Raw genomic sequence first — 17,014 nt, 5'->3', positions numbered from 1 at the left:
TCTATTATTACTTTTTCAATGAGTCCTTTTGTTTTGGTTCACGCTTTAATTCAAATTTCTTTGCATCTTCACTTGTTGGATCATAGCGTAATTTATTCATATCTCTGAAATATAAACTTCATTAAAATTTATTTCAAGATTGTTTTAATTTCTTTTGATCAACTTATTAATTATTNATATTATAAATTAATATTAGTTTATATAAATTCAATAATTAAAATTAGAATACTATAACATAAATATATTAAAAATGTTTTAATGAACTTATAGCTAGTATTATTAAATATTCAGCCATTTATAAATTTTACAGGTTTAAATTTGAAGGTTTGAAGAGACAATATATAAATAAAGACATTGCCACTCAAACCTCCAAATTAGTGATGCAATTACTTTTACAAATTTTCTATCATCAAGTAGCTATTGTTACCCACTTTGAATCTCTATCTCTTCTCTCATTGTAATAAGGGCTTAATACTTTAAACAAAATTTATCTATCCCTAAGGCAGTGATTCTCAACCACTGTACCGCGGCACTTTAGTGTGCCGCGATATTTTTTAAGTGTGTCGCCACTGGGAATACCCACACGTATGTGACATCAAACAAGTAGTTCAATCAGTTCTACCTTACTAGGGAACGTTTGGAAATAGTAACCGGTGTTACTAGTAACTGCCACTAGTTACCAAGGTGATTAGAAAATGGGACCTAAATAACGAACGGTGTTTAAAAATCAGTTATGACATTACCGGTTGTCCCGCGGTACTTACTGAAGTAAACATGTGTTCCGCCAAAGTTGTTAATTATTAAAAGTGTAACATGACGAAAAAAAGGTTGAGAATCACTGCCCTAAGGTTTTGAATTTCCTTCACCTAGTGGATTCTTGACAATTTATCTGAGTCTCACAAGGATAGGACATGGCTGGCTACCCTCTGATTTTGATTAATAGTGAAAGTACATCAAAAATGAGTGAATACAAAAGAAAACATCCCAGAAAACGATAATGTACTTTGTATTCAATTGTGTTGGAAAGTGAAGATTATGAGCCAAAATCTAAAAAATTAAAAGCAGAATACATATCGCTTGATACAAAAACTAAAATTCTGAATTTACTAAGAAAACATCCTAATTGGAGTTTAAAAACCATTCAAAAGAATGGAGGTATCATTTTTGTAGGTTCCAAAAAGAACCTACAAAAATGAAGGAAACAAATTGAAAAAGGTAGAAATGTAAAAAAAAAATTTGACATGAGTGACAAGTGGACTTTTAATCACTTCTGTGAAGCCAAACAGCAGATGCAACCTGTGACAACTAGAATATTATTGCAAAGGGCTTCAGAGGCTGTTGTCCAATTTCCCCAGAAGGGCCAGAGTTTTACTTTACAGCATCACATGGATGAATTAATAAATTCAAGACTACTCATTCTATTCATCAGAGAAAGGTATTTATATACTTTGTAGTATATAAAATCAAAAAACGCATTAAAATCTAACTACTATTTTAAAAAAGCACAGAAATTCCAAAAGTAAATTGTGAAAAACATTTAAAATTTTTATCCTGATTTTTCAACAAATACAGACCAAACTGGTTGTGAATATCACATGGAAATATGACAAACTTTAACCACCAAATATGAAAAAAAAAAAAAGTCTTTCTTGTTGATTTTAACAAAGTCACTCATAGTTACACTGCATAATATGCCATAAAAGTTTCTGAAAAACTTCTTCCAAAAGTTTTCCTTTGCATGCAAGAACCAAAAGGAAATTTTGGACTTTGTGTTACTAGTAATATTAAAGATATTAAAGAATTGCATGGAAGCATATTCTTCACAGCATCAAAGTCTGGAAAAATCACAAGGAACCATTTTAGCAGCTTTGTCAAAGAGGTATTTGCTAGATTATTGTAAGAATCAAGAATCTCTACAAGGATCTACTGATTCTGGATTCATGGGGAGATCAGACAGATTAGGAACATTTTAACAATATGTTTACAGATGATGGTGGCAACTGCAAATCTGTTATTGAAATTATTCTTCCTCATTGTACTCCATACTTTCAACCTTGTGATATCTATTTCTACTGACAAGTGAAACATTTCATCAAGAAATTTAAAAATTCTGTTGAGATTTTACAGAATTAACATCAGTACATTACTAGAGAAAATGCTATAAAAATTCATTCACTTATTCATCATCAAATAGACACCCACAGTTGCTGTAAATAATCAGGCTATATTTTGGAAATATTAATTATGAATTACAAATAAATTTGGCACTAGATGGAGGTGTTAGGTGCCATCTTATATAAAATATAATAATTATAATAATTATTAAATTTAAATTAAATTATTATAAGAATAATTATTATAAATTTAAATTCTGCCAACAAATTTTAATATACTGATTTCAATAAATTTTCAGAATTTCTTTAAACTATTAATATAAAACTATTAACTTCAAAAAGCAAAAATCAATAAAAAATTTAAAATTTTAAGTCTTACTTATAATTTTGCTTCAATTTTTTATTAGATGGCTCAATTGGAAACTGCACACCAATAACATTCTGTAGAATTTCAAAATTCCTTTTTCTTTCTTCTAAAATATCCATGGTTTCTAATTTCTCAAGTCCTTAATAAAAAAACCGTTATAATGTATTTTAGTTTTCTTTAAATTGACTGAAATATAAATATATATTTTATATTTTAAGAAAAAAGTATTAAAAAATACATTATCATTTATCATTAATGTTATTTGAAAGAATAATGTGAACTGTTATGGAAAAATATTATGATAAATATTTATTTCAAAATATCATTTTAATTATTTTTTCTTCACACATACAATGTTATTAAAATATTTTTATATTAGATATTATTGACTTTTTTCAATACATAAAAGTCAATTCATCAATTAATTCAAGTACCAATTCTAATAGATCATATATAATCCTCTACTCATCTTATTTGTAATGAAGTAGAAACGCATTAAAAGAAATTTAAACACGTTATTTAAAAACTCCTGATATATTTTTATTTAATTATTATATCTCATTAATACTTTTGTTACAGTTATAAACATAAATCAAAAACTTTCATAATGTAAGGAATGATGACAGAAGTTTTAATTCATAAGCTTATATTTTATTATTATTAAATTACTGATATGTGTGAAATGAGATAAGAACAATAATTGTAACTACCATTTAAAGACAAATAGTTATAATTAATATCTTTGAGTCATTTCAAATATATCAGTTGTTTAATAAAAAATAAATTTTCTGTCTCCTTGTCATCCTCCTACACATTATCAATATTTTTGACTTTACATAACTTTTTGTCTTGTTAATTGTTAAAAAGGTTCCTATTGTTGCTTGTCACCTTCAGTCTTTTTATATTGTATAAATAGTATTTCTAATACATTTTCAGATAAAAATGTTAATGCATATCAGAGTAATATACAAATGCAAATTGGGCATTAGAAAATAATAATAATATATTTGAAAATAAAAATAAACTGTTAAATTTTTAATAAAGGTTATAAATAATCATTGAAAATACAAATTAAACACTTTTATATACAGGGTGTATCAGAATAACGTTTTAAAAATTTGTAGGATTGTAGAGGATGAAATTTTGAATGTTTTGATACAGTCGACCCCCCTATAACACGGTAGATACATTCTGTTCTTTATGAATCGATTTCTTACGAGTCCTTGCCAATCACAGCCCGACACGTGTCAAGTTTACGGACTACAGCTGTTTGAAAGGTTTTCTTCCATAAAATTAATCGATTCTAGACTAATTCAACTCAACATTTCCAAAATACGTATATTTTTTGGGGGGAATAATCCGTATAAACTACGCTATAAACAAAAAATTGTAGGATTACTTACCGAGTGTGCACCGTTTGACGTCGCCATTGCTCAAGCTTGTTTTCGTCGCGGAGCAATGCACCAAACCACGGCCACAATTTCTGATAAGTTATTTTTCTGCGAAAACTTCATTGAACTTTGGAGACATCATTAATATAAATAATTTTTATGGCCGTTGAATAAGAAATGTTTCTTTCACAAGAAATGTATAAAAGTACAGTACTGTATTAGACTTACGGTACCTAATTTACATACTGTACAGACAATAGTAAACAACTTACTCGCCTAAACTCTCCATAGCGTGGCGCTGGATGGTGGAAAGTATATATATAATTATAATAAAGTTACAATAAATTAAGTTAATATATAATTATATATACAGTACCTAATTTATATATAATTAATATATAATTATATGTACAGTACCTAATTTATATATAATACTGTACAGACGATAGTAAACTCAATTTACCCGCCTAAATTCTCCGTAGAGTGGCGCTGGACGGCAAAAAGTAGTTTGGCTGCCCGATGACGTTTTACCGAATTATAGGAGTTTGTACGGATACCGTCACAATTTTTTTGCTGTCTTATAGGAATCGTAATTATAGGAACCCGTGTTATAGGGGGTCTACTGTATAAGGAACCCATAGCCAGAAATGTGATATAAAGTTTCTACAGCACTTTGCACTTTGCAGTCGGTATGCTGAATGAAATAGCAGAATACAGTATTTATGACAAGTTTTATTGACAAAACAGTAGAGTACAATCAAACTGTACATCAAATCAGTGGCTGCACTACTTTAGAGTAAATGTTCAATGTGACGACCACCAACTTCGTTACATAATGTGCAATGATGAACCATGTTTTGTCCGACCCTCTGTAAGATGCCATGCTCTGATGGTATTAAATGCTGTAAAGATGCACTCTGTAAGCTCATGAACTGTTCCTACAGGTGTTGCGTACATAAGGGACTTTACAAAAACATTGAAACACGCAAAAACTTGACATTAACATGACGTCAAAACCAAAACGTTCAAAATTTCATCCTCTACAATCCCCCAAATTTTTAAAACGTCATTCCGATACACCTTGTATATATATTAAAAAGAATGAAACTAAAAATAACATATACAAGAACCCAATACACTTGTCCAAACTGCTTAATATAAGCCAATAAAAAATTCAATGGATTGTTTGATACTGTAAGATGTCAAAATTAAGAGTCCAACTGGTTAGCACATTGCAAGCTACCATGCATTGCATTCTATTAACCTATATATTTATCAGATTTCAAGAATAGTATTTTGAAATGCTCTTTGAAAATCTACAGAACATTACTATTATTATTTACTACTAATTGTTGATACTACTAACAATTTTTAACTGCTAATATTAACATTACTAATACTAATCAAATACTGTATTTATACAGAAAATTAATAAAATCCTTTATCTGGTTTTTTAATTTGACAAATTACTTTATAATTCTTCTGAAATTTAAATTTCTATTAATTCATGTAAAGTATATTGTTATCATTTTCAATAAATATTCATCCATTTAACATACCTTCTTTTTCATTTCCACCATCATCATCACTTTCAAGAAATCTTTCGTCCAGTTGAAATCTTTCATCATTTTTAAAACGTGTTTGTAATTCTAACAACTTAAATAAATATTTTAAATGATTTTAAATAAATGAATAGTCATATAAAAATGAATTATAAAATTTATTAATATAATAATACCTCAACTTATGTCAGCTTTCAAGCAATCAAAACCAAAACTAACTATATTAGCATTTTGCAACAATGTTTGAAATGCCAGTTGATTTCAACATAAATAATAAAAATATTTCTGTTCTTTTTTGTTTTGTAATAAAATAACAAATAAAGAATAAAATAAAGTATAGTATGAACAATTAATTTATGTTACATTTAATATATCACATTACTTACTGCATTTTGAAGACATGATAGATGCATGTTGTGCTTGAATCAGTAAATACAGTAGAGCAATGGTTCCCAATTAGTGGGAGGTGTACCTTCATGGGTACGCAAATTGCATAAAGGGGTATGTGCGGCAATCTAAAATCAGTCAATTTAAAATTTAAATGCATGAGATGAAGCAATCAAAAAAAATAATGGGTGGACCATCAAAAATTTGGCAATTTACAACATGATGTCAAATGCACAAATTCGTTTATTTATAACTAAAAATATTCTTGAAATTTCATCANCATATTGCTAAAATATTGAAAGAAAAAATATTTATATTTTAATTTTAATTTCAACTTTTATCATAATGTCTCTATTTTAGTATTTTCCAGAATTTTAAATTGCTAACATTTTTAAAAGTACAAGACTTAAATTACTTCTGTAAGTTTAATCACAGATGTTACAAATACAAATATATTCATACAATTTCTTTACCTTTTGTCCCTTTTTCCCTTCAAATTGTGCTCTTACACGAAACAAATCATTTAAATTTTGCTCTTTGGTCAATTTAGATTCATTTTCAGATTCATCACTGTCAGAATCATCAAAAAGTTTTCTTTTTTCAAGCTGACCATTATATATTTTAGATGGTTGTTTTATTTCATCTTCATCTGAATCAAATACAACTTTTTTATTCAAAGATGTCTTACAGTCCTACCAAATTCGTTTATTTATAACTAAAAATATTCTTGAAATTTCATCAAAAAAATGCATTTGTGACAATACCTAAATGAAATTCTTACACAAGAAACAAAAATTGTACAATTAATACAATTTGTTTCCGTAAAATTAATTTTGAAAATTTTTGTTGCTGTTATTTCTCGCGCACAACAACACGACTTCTCGCAGAGTATAATGAGACTTCACTGAGTTTAATAATCAGTTGCGATATCTCGCTTCTAAATCGGGCTAGAATTTATGATGTCAATGAAGTGGCAATAAAATATTTACTACCATTTTGCACAACATACCTCTGCGAGAGCGGATTTTCGGCCATGACAAACATGAAAACTAAACATCTTCACCAACTTCAACTTGAAGATGACTTGAGACTGAAGCTGACCAAAAAGCAACCAGATTTTATAAAGTGTGCAAAGAAAATCGTGCACATTTGAGACATTAAAATTAAATAACCTTATGTTATTTTCATTATTATTAGAATTGTATTTTAAAGGTAATAAATGTAAAAAAAAAACTTATTCTATTTATCACTAGCTGTCTACCCATAGCTTCGCCCACATTATATTGAATTTTCTCATGGGAGTAAGATATTTTCTCGCAGTAAAATGTAACCTATGTCTATCTCCAACATGTAAGCTATCTCTGTGCCAAATTTTATTAAAACCTGTTTAGTGGTTTATATGTGAAAAGGTAACAGACAGACAGACAGAATTGTCTTCGAATTTATAATATTAGTATGGATTAATATGAATTTCTGATATAAGGGGTATGCAAGTTTGAGCTCTTTTTTGAAGTGGTATGCAGGAAAAACTAATTGGGAACCACTGCAGTAGAGCATCAATTATCCAAATCAATTGGAGACTGGGGTTGTCCAGAAAGTCGAATTTTCAAATAACCGATTATGTATGAAAAAATATATTAATCTATCCCATGTTGAAATTCATTCAAATCCTGGCATGTCCTTAAGTACCCTCTCACGGTCGCACCAGTGCTGTCAGTTAAAACACATGCACCAACAAAAATAATATTGGAATAGCCCATGACATGGCCAAAGATTGCAGCACCACAGCACTAGTGAAAATTTAAATTTTCTGTCTGGAAAGCTTTCGGTTAATTGACGTTTCAGTTGATCAACATTTGGATAATCAATGCTCTACTGCAGTGTTTTTCAACCAGGGGGTCGCAAAGCCTTACACAGGAGGGTCGCAGGTAAAAGAAAAAGACAAGTGTTTGTAGGTCCTACACTACAATAAAAAAAAAACTACAAACTCAGTGAGAAGGCTGTGCCTGTTTACTTTACAGTACAATTGGTTTTTTTTTTTATCAATATTTAGGTCTCAAAAGAAAGAAACTTAAATATGTAGTTTTTAAAATCACTGACATAGTTTTAATATTGCCCTGGGGGGTCGCCAGAATTTTTTAACTTGTAAAGGGGTCGCTTATTCAAGAAGGTTGAAAAACACTGCTCTACTGTACCTGTATTGTATATTTTTTATGGTTGTATATTGAAACTTATCAAAACATAAGTCAAACTGAGCTATAAAACAAGAATTTTGTTATAGCAAAAAGTCATATAGAGAAGACTGATGGTATTTTAATTTTTTTATATTTTTTGTTGTTTCTTTAACTTAGCATTAATTAACATATATACATTTATTAAGGGGAATGCTTATTAGGGGTTTATATGTAGTCTAAATAGTTTTTTAGGAGATTATTTGATTTACATCACTTTCTAAGTTAATTGGTTCCAAAAGACATGACTAAGTTGTGTCTTCTGGAACCAATTACCAATGTACAGCAAGTTATTATTGTAATCTGAATATATTTTAACAATCTGTATTGAAAATATTAATATATTTAGTTTTGATGGTAATTAATCTATGTAGTTCATTGCATTTGTGTAAAATTTTGTTATTACAACAAATCTGAGATAAATTAAAATATCAATTATTTAAAGTAATTTTTATACTTCCTTAACATAATTTAATTAAAATATTACATTATTATTACAGCAGAGCATCATTTATCCGAAAGAATTCCAGTCGGCCTAAGAATATATTTTTTTTTGTTTCTATATTATTCAATATATTTNATACATTGTATATGTACATACATTATTAATAAATTAACTTATTTAACAACATATTATTATCAATAAATATTAATATGCCAGACTGAAATTAAATTCTTTCTCTTATACTGTATAATTTAATGAGTCTAAATAGATCATGTAATAAAACAGAAATTGTATATACAGTAATACCTCAGTTTTCCTTGACTTTGGTGTCATCAGTTTTGGTTTTCATAGATTTTTTCATGAAAAATTTGTCTTGGTTTTCATCAGTTGCCTTGAATTTCATCAGTGTGCCCTTGTGACATTGCTGCTAATTTTACGAAAACAAAGGGTGACCTATGCATTTTCCTAATCAATGTGGCGTTGTTTCTCATTGTGTGAGCATTACCCTGCGCATCTAGCCAAACAATTCCATTGCTTTCCTTTCCTTTTAGCTCCATCATGGGAACAAAGGAAGTTTCCAGATCCAGCAGTCCTTTGAAGAAGATGGCCAGGAACACGATCAAGTTGAAGAAAGAAATCATTGAAAAATACAAAAGCGGCATTAAGATTACTGAAATCAGCCGAATGTATAGGAAGTCAACATACAAAAAGTTCCATTGTGGTGATAAAGGAAGCAATAAAGGAGGCTAATGTAGCAAAAGGCATAAATGTGATGATGAAACAGAGATCGCAAACAATTGAAGATGTTGAACAGATGTCATGTTAAATGTTCATTTATTCTTCACATTAATCTTTTATATTCATTTTATATTAATTTCTTTTTGTTTTTAGTATTAAACACTACATTTATTCTCTATAAAATGTGTTTTAGGTATGTATTTTGGAGTGTCTAGAACAAATTAATAATTGGATTTACATTGATTCATATGGAAATAATTTCTTTGTTTTTCATTGGTTTCGGATTTTGCTGATTGTTTTTGGACAGATTATCAACGAAAATGAAGTGTCACTGTATACATATAAAATAAATATATTGAAGTATTTAGTATATTTGATACTTGAAAATACTTGTTAATATAATAGATATAACAACATATACATAGTACTAATAGCACAAAAATGTAAATTTAATAAGTGGTATAGCCCAGCATTTCTCAAACTTTTCATTCACACAACCCAATATAACAGTTTGTAACAGTTCCATGACCCAAATGTTCATAATATAAAATTTTTAAAAAATGTGGTAAACTGGAGTCACTCCATATTATACAATGAAATAAAATTACACATTATGCATTTCAATTAAATGTATATGCTAAATCTAAATAAACTATATGCTTATCTAAATGACATACAAAATTATTGAGAATTACATTGAAGTATTTTTATAATGTCTGATCTATTTTAAATAGCACAACATTTTGTTAGTAATTTTACTTTTAATTTGGGAATAGATTAATTTAATATCTTTTCTACAATTTTCAGTATACTGAAAGAAGAACAGATATGATGATAAGAGTTTCTAGATTCTTTTCTTTCTTTTTACATATTGAAATCAGTGAAACCCACATGCTATCAAAAAGGGAGAACAAAAGATATAAAAAAGGGCATTGAAAACTATGCAATAAGCTTCAAACTATGGTTCAATGTTGGGTCAGCACTCCTACAAATGAAGTGTAGGAGTGCTGACCCAACATAGCAGAGCTAAAAACAAAATAAGACTCATGAAGAGTAGCTAACCAGCTAAAAATTTTAATACCCGTAGGAACAGCAATAATTATTGTAGCAGCAGTAAAGTAAGCCCGAGTATCTACATCCATACCCACAGTAAACATATGATGAGCCCAAACAATAAAACCTAACCCACCAATAGCAACTATAGCATAAACCATACCTAAAGAACCAAAAGGCTACCTCTTCCCCATATGATGACTTACAATATGCGAAATCATTCCAAACCCTGGCAAAATTAAAATATAAACCTCAGGATGCCCAAAAAATCAAAACAAGTGCTGATATAAAATAGGATCTCCACCCCCAGCAGGATCAAAAAAAGAAGTATTAAAATTCCGATCCGTCAACAACATAGTAATAGCCCCAGCTAACACAGGAAGAGACAATAACAATAAAACAGCAGTAACTATCACAGACCAAACAAACAAAGGAAGACGATCCAATCCTATCCCACTTCTTCGCATATTAATAATAGTAGTAATAAAATTAATAGCCCCTAAAATAGAAGAAACACCAGCCAAATGTAAAGAAAAAATAGTAAGATCAACCGAACCCCAACATGAGCCAAAGAAGAAGAAAGAGGAAGATAGACCGTCCAACCAGTTCCCGCTCCTTTTTCCAATACCGCAGAAGAAAGTAAAAGATAAAAAGCAGGAGGAAGCAACCAAAAACTTATATTATTTATTCGAGGAAAAGCCATATCCGGAGCACCTAACATTAAAGGAACTAATCAATTCCCAAAACCCCTAATCATAATAGGCATAACCATAAAAAAAATTATAACAAAAGCATGAGCCGTCACAGCCACATTATAAACTTGATCATCTCCAATCAAAGAGCCTGGTATCCCAATCTCTCCCCGAACAATCAATCTCAAAGCAGTCCCAACCATAGAAGCCCAAATACCTAGCACCAAATATATAGTACCAATGTCCTTATGATTTGTAGAATACAATCATTGCAAGGTTTGCGTGGCCGAAAATCTTAGTCATAAAATTGTAAATTTTATCATGAAAACTCCCAAACCAAAAGTTGGTTAGTTTAATTAAAACATTAAATTGCAAATTTAAAAAAAAAAAAAAAACCATGCCACTCCTACAAGGTGGCATGGTTGCACTTCAGGTTAATTTGGCCTTGAAAACAAGTCAACATACAACAAACAAGCAATTATTTATTGTGACATTGTCACAGTGCCAGGCTGCAATTTTTTAAAAATATATGCTCTCCACTTCAAATGAGTACTATAGTGTCTCACCTCTGTACATCATACTTTTCCTTTAATAATACTCATACCAATCATCTACTAACTACTTTCAGGGAAAGTTTTGAATTGAAATAACATGACTTCCGATTTGCATCGAAAGTTCATATATAGTTAATCAGGGCCTCCAGCCCCTAAGGTTTTCATTAGTTATGTTCCAGATCGTTAAAAATGTATATACACGGATACGGGTACAGATACAGATCATTAGTGTCTAGATCTGCGGATACGGATCTCAACTTTCATATTCAGTCTGCACCGGTGCGTGTGACCTTGGACCGATAGTTGACACTTTACGTTAGTAACACAATGTGTTTTGACTTGCACTGCGCATGTTTTTGTTCATAGTTTAGTGTGACACAAGATAGCATAGATTACGTTTGTGTTTTTGGAAAATGTTGAGTTAAATTAAAATAAAAACAATGTCAAAAAAGAAGTTTAGTAGTGTAATATGGAAAAATTTTAAGATAGTAAATAAATTTTGCATGATAAAATTTTTGCAATATGAATGTGCCAAATATGTGATTTTAATTAATAAAAAGTGATTTGAATTGAAGTTATTAGTATTTTATTGCTACCTATCTTTAAATTTTCATATAAGTAATAAAATTCATTAAGATAAAAGATCCGTTAAAGATCCACTAAAAAGTAATGGATAAGGATATGGATCTTTTTTTCCCTCAGATATCCGGTACATCACTAGCTTTCATATCTGGTCTCATCTTTCATGTATCTAACTCCATTCTTGAGATTAAGGAAAGACATATGGATGAACAGATGACAGTGGGAATTTATAGGTCTACAATTTTTTAAAATTGCAGCCCAACAAATAACTACATAAAAATAGTTTCATGGGACAATGGAAAAATACCATTCATAATTTCTTTTATATTTGCAAAATAGGCTAGTTATAAGTCATGAAGTTTCTGTTGTTTGTTGATTATAAAATTTGGGTGCCCCTTGGAAATTAGGAAAAGGAAAACCAAAAATAAGGGAGGCACATACCCCAATTTATGGATACCCTTAATTGGAATAAATTTTATTAGAAAGATTCAAATTAAACAAAAACAGAAAAGTTTCAATAATTTCAACTAGAACATTGAAAAGAAATAAAAAATTATAATCAAGCAATAAAAGTCAAGTAAATAATAACTGTTATTAATTTTAAAATACTTACAATTTTTGCAAGAGCAGCTTTAATCTGATATTGTTGAGCTTTATATTTCTTTTCATTTAACTGCTGTGATGAAAGTCTTTTCTTGTTAGATAATGAACTATTCACAAAGACATCAGTTGTTCGTTCCATACTTAACAATTTTAATAAAACTGAAATAAATAATCATCTCAAACTTACTTTTTATATTTAATTATAAAATTATAATCTATTCAATGTACTTAACATAAGATTTTTACTTTAAAAATATATATGAGAATAAAAGTCCCTTATATCTAATTTCTAAAAAGATTAGAATTTTTCTAAGAATATTTTTTTTTAAATTTTGTTATTACAAACTTTTTTATTAAATATTTTTAAAATTCAGTCTTTCTTAAACTGATTTAATGTATTATTTTATAAATACTATAAATTTTGTAAACATATTTTATACAATATTAATGAATATGTACAAAATGTGATTATTTTTATTGTTCATAACTAATTTTTTTTTTCTTTTTTTCCTATTTTTTCTTTAATTGGGTTCTTATCATTTTTTGGACTAGATTGTTAGAATAGGGTGATGCAACATACAAGTGATCTACCAAGGGGATGTGCCTTCTAAAAGGACTTTTACAGCAGGCTGGCCTTTAATTAGGTGTTAAGAAAACCAATTAGAAGAAAACAGTAAAACTCCATGCAATCATCCAGTTTGTTAGGTGCAAACCTACAACAGACTACTACTGCAGTAGTTTCAACCAGGATGTCACAGGATGTCATGATGCCATGGAATACCATGAAATGGATTGCTGGAAGAAGGAAATGCAATACTTGAATGATCTGTCAAGGAGGACTGCCACCCAAGAGGTCTTTCTATGGGAAAATGTCCCCCATTTAGATATTAAAGAAAATCCAGAAAATTCCAGATGGCCAACTCATTGATAAGACACAAACACATGTTCAACTACCATTCTTCAGTTTTTTTCCATTCAGCCACTGGTGGATCCCAGAACTAGAAAATATAGTGCTGAGCAGCACCATAACACTTCTTACATGTATTACTAAAATTACTAAAAGCACAGTAACTACATTGATAAAGAAGTGTGTGTGCTGCAATAAAAAAATATTAAGTGGAGTGCCACTATTAGAAAAAAGTCAAAAAACACTATACTAGTATACAGTGGTTTTATCCACTCAAACACTGGTGGATCTTACTATTTTTTGATTATTAAATAGTTGTAACTTCAAGTCGTATTAGTAAGTTACAGTATATACGAACAATATGCAAATATTGTCTAATTTATCATAAACGGAAGAAAGCTATAATTAAAATAAAATGAAAAATATTGGGGCCGACAATCCTGGAGGATTCCTACTCATTGGAATCTACATTTACTGTATTTGATCTCGAATATATGAATAACTTTAGAATTCAATCATTAGACTCAACCTATAGAAACATAAATGTGATATTTACTCTAAAGCGTCTAGATACAAAAAATGCCAATTATCTTAAAAAAATAAATTAAGAATATAAAATTATTATTCTTAAACTTTGGAAATTTACATTTGGAATTTACATTATAAATATTAATTATCTACATCCTCCTTATTAATTACTTTAACTATATAATTATATATAAACATAAAATTCATATTTATTTTTTAAATAATAAACGAGCAACACACTTTAAAATATACATGCCATACATCCACGTGCTTTCGTGTATCGATATAGCGTTGCCACCTACTAATTGTTTGGAAATTGGATTCTAATTTATTTTATTTTATTTCTCTTTCTTTAATGACAATTTTCTTTGTTATTTGAAATATATTTAAACACTTCTCTTTCAGTTATGTGTACCCTAATTTTCAATTACCGTTAAGATCAATCATCAAAATTCATAACCTCAACTACGTCACTATTGGAAGGAGGGAGGGGCGATGTGTCAAGTTGGGGGAATTATGACGGGCGGATGGCCGAGTGGTCAAGGTGGCAGCTTAAAAAAGGCGGCTATACACGATGGGTTAATCCTCAAAGGAGTAACCATGCATGCCTGATTTTGAGTAATTCCTGGAAGTGTGTGGGGGAAAATTTAATAGTTTCGGTGAACTGTACCGACCACCTGAGTAGAATCGCCCATACTCGTTAGGTTAATTCTCAAAGGAGTAACCATGCATGCCTGACCTTTATAATTCTTGGTAGTTTATGGGGGAGAATTTAACAGTTTTGGCGAACTGTACCGACCACCGGAGTAGAATTGAAAAACCATTTGATTTTCCTGGCGCAGTCTGACACTGCGCAGGCCGACCTAAACGTGTGTGAGAACAATGTCTCGTGAATGTTTGGAAGAATTATTTTCTATAACCTTATTAACTTTTATTATTTATAACCTAATAAATTAATTTTTCAGGTTATAAATTATTTTCGGATCAAAAATTTCTTGAGTAAATTAAAATTATAAATAATTTTAATATTTAGAAAACTTCTCAATTCATTTCTTCCGTTTTCATAAAACATCTTGATACTCTATATCATTTTCTTTTACATTTTAAAAAATTTATTGTTTTAATATCCAAGTAAATTAAAACATGACAACTTAAAATAAGACAAAGTTTAATAAATTCTTTTTAATTATTAAATTATAAAATTAATTTGCGATAATAATGTTTACAATTTGTACTAATATCGGATGTGGTTGAGAATTATTAATATATATTCGTCTATAAAACTTAATCCATGAATTTATTTGGTAGTAAAATCCAAGGACTTTAAACTACATATAGTATATAGTCTACATATATATATATATATATATGTATATACATATAGTCTATAAACTACATATATAAACTGTAGTACAGTATATAGTCCTTGAGTAAAATCGACTTGCCATTGATCTTTCGCTGATAATTGATGCTTTTTAACATAATCTATAGCCCAAGATTTCTCTTGAAAAATTAATTTTGTGATCTGAAATAATTCCATTAAAAAATTATTCATATGAAAAATTAATTTTGTGGTCAGTGCTACCCAAACCACTACTACTACTATTTACAACATAGACTTCTATGCATAAATTTTTCCCGCGAGTTTTAATAGAATTTGTTGCCAGTAAACATTAGTGGCGTAATAATAAACACAATGGCGTAACGAACATAACTGCACCCGGGCCGCGACACTATATTGGCGCCCCCTCCCCCTCCAGAAACAAATTTTGTTATTCTTGGAAACCATTAGGCTCCCCTCTGCCAGTGGCGCCCGGGGCAAGCTTCACCACCCTCTGCTGAGAGGTTTTCTTCGTTTGTGAGCGATAGGAAATTCTGAAGTTCCTCAAGGCCAGGCAGCCTCAAAGGATTAACCCATCATGTATAGCCGCCTTTAAGGGGGATGCCTTTCGGGGATTTTTAAGGGTAACGCCCCTATTCAGGCGTTACAGATGTAGAGAAAACCCGGAAAACTCCACTTGGCCAGCCCTTCTAAGGGAGGGGCAAACCCACGATCGAACTCCCAGTGTTCAGGGAAAGGAACTGCTTGGCCACTGGTCGGCTCGGAAATAGCGACAAAATTTTCAACTTAAAATAGTTTTATATGTTTCAATTTAATGTCTGTGTTTAATTATTTTAACATTTACCTGCCACTATTTAAAGCCATATGTTTCCATACTTTTGTTTTTTATGTCATTTTTGATAAGACTATGTCTTGTTTATAAAATCGTACTGTCGTACCAGCTTAGAGGTATGAAGGAGTACTGTACATGTCAGGAGTTGCAATTTGGCACAGAGTATTAGATGCTAAATCATGCGCGCGCATAAAAAATACAGACTTGTAGATAGACTCGGGGGGATCGAGAACATGTGCGGCTAAATATCCATATGGCACAAAGCGCTGATTGGTCAGCTGAATGACGTCAACCCACCGAAGTATAGATTATATTTTGTGGTCGTCAGAACGAATCATGACGAAATAGATTATTTTTTTTTAGTTGTCATAATATGGAGTGATGAGTATAAAGTGAAAATACAGCTGATTATTTTTTTTGAACATTTAACTTCATACTTGATCTTTATGCACCTCTGAACCAAATCATACACAATAGATCATTTTAATTGTGCGATTAGTGTTTTAAATTTACATGCACAGATAATAAATAACAGAAAATTTATACTTTGTTACAGATATTATTCATAAAAAGTTCGAGAAAGGATGAAATTTATAATTAAGATAAGTCAGAATATTCTTTGAATTTGTCATATGCATTTTAGATGAAACAATAAAATTAACTAAGTTTTGTATACCTCTGAAAGA

The 17,014-nt window shown here is 29.9% G+C and overlaps 1 protein-coding gene across 5 annotated transcripts; it reads right to left on the bottom strand.

Moving 5' to 3' along the window:
* On the bottom strand, positions 1–14,585 carry LOC111632501 (nucleolar protein 8-like). Of its 5 annotated transcripts, none has more exons than XM_023376927.1 (6): positions 14,395–14,585; positions 12,730–12,878; positions 6,295–6,513; positions 5,432–5,528; positions 2,494–2,620; positions 1–104 (listed from the first exon to the last, which is right to left on the bottom strand). In XM_023376927.1, the coding sequence occupies exons 2-6, from the start codon at positions 12,856–12,858 to the stop codon at positions 8–10; spliced, it is 669 nt and encodes a 222-aa protein (XP_023232695.1). In that variant the 5' UTR covers positions 12,859–12,878; positions 14,395–14,585; the 3' UTR covers positions 1–7. The 5 variants fall into 5 exon arrangements, with proteins under 5 accessions (XP_023232695.1, XP_023232697.1, XP_023232696.1 ...); XM_023376929.1 differs by lacking the exon at positions 14,395–14,585 and adding an exon at positions 13,985–14,041; XM_023376928.1 differs by lacking the exon at positions 14,395–14,585 and adding an exon at positions 13,921–14,033.
* Positions 14,586–17,014: the final 2,429 nt, after the last annotated feature.

The sequence above is a fragment of the Centruroides sculpturatus genome, unplaced genomic scaffold (genome assembly GCF_000671375.1).
Source record: "Centruroides sculpturatus isolate CEXI.00-Female unplaced genomic scaffold, Cexi_2.0 scaffold752, whole genome shotgun sequence".
NCBI classification, from domain to species: domain Eukaryota; kingdom Metazoa; phylum Arthropoda; class Arachnida; order Scorpiones; family Buthidae; genus Centruroides; species Centruroides sculpturatus.
Note: the sequence above shows the minus strand (reverse complement) of the source record. Positions and strands in the feature narration are given on the sequence as shown.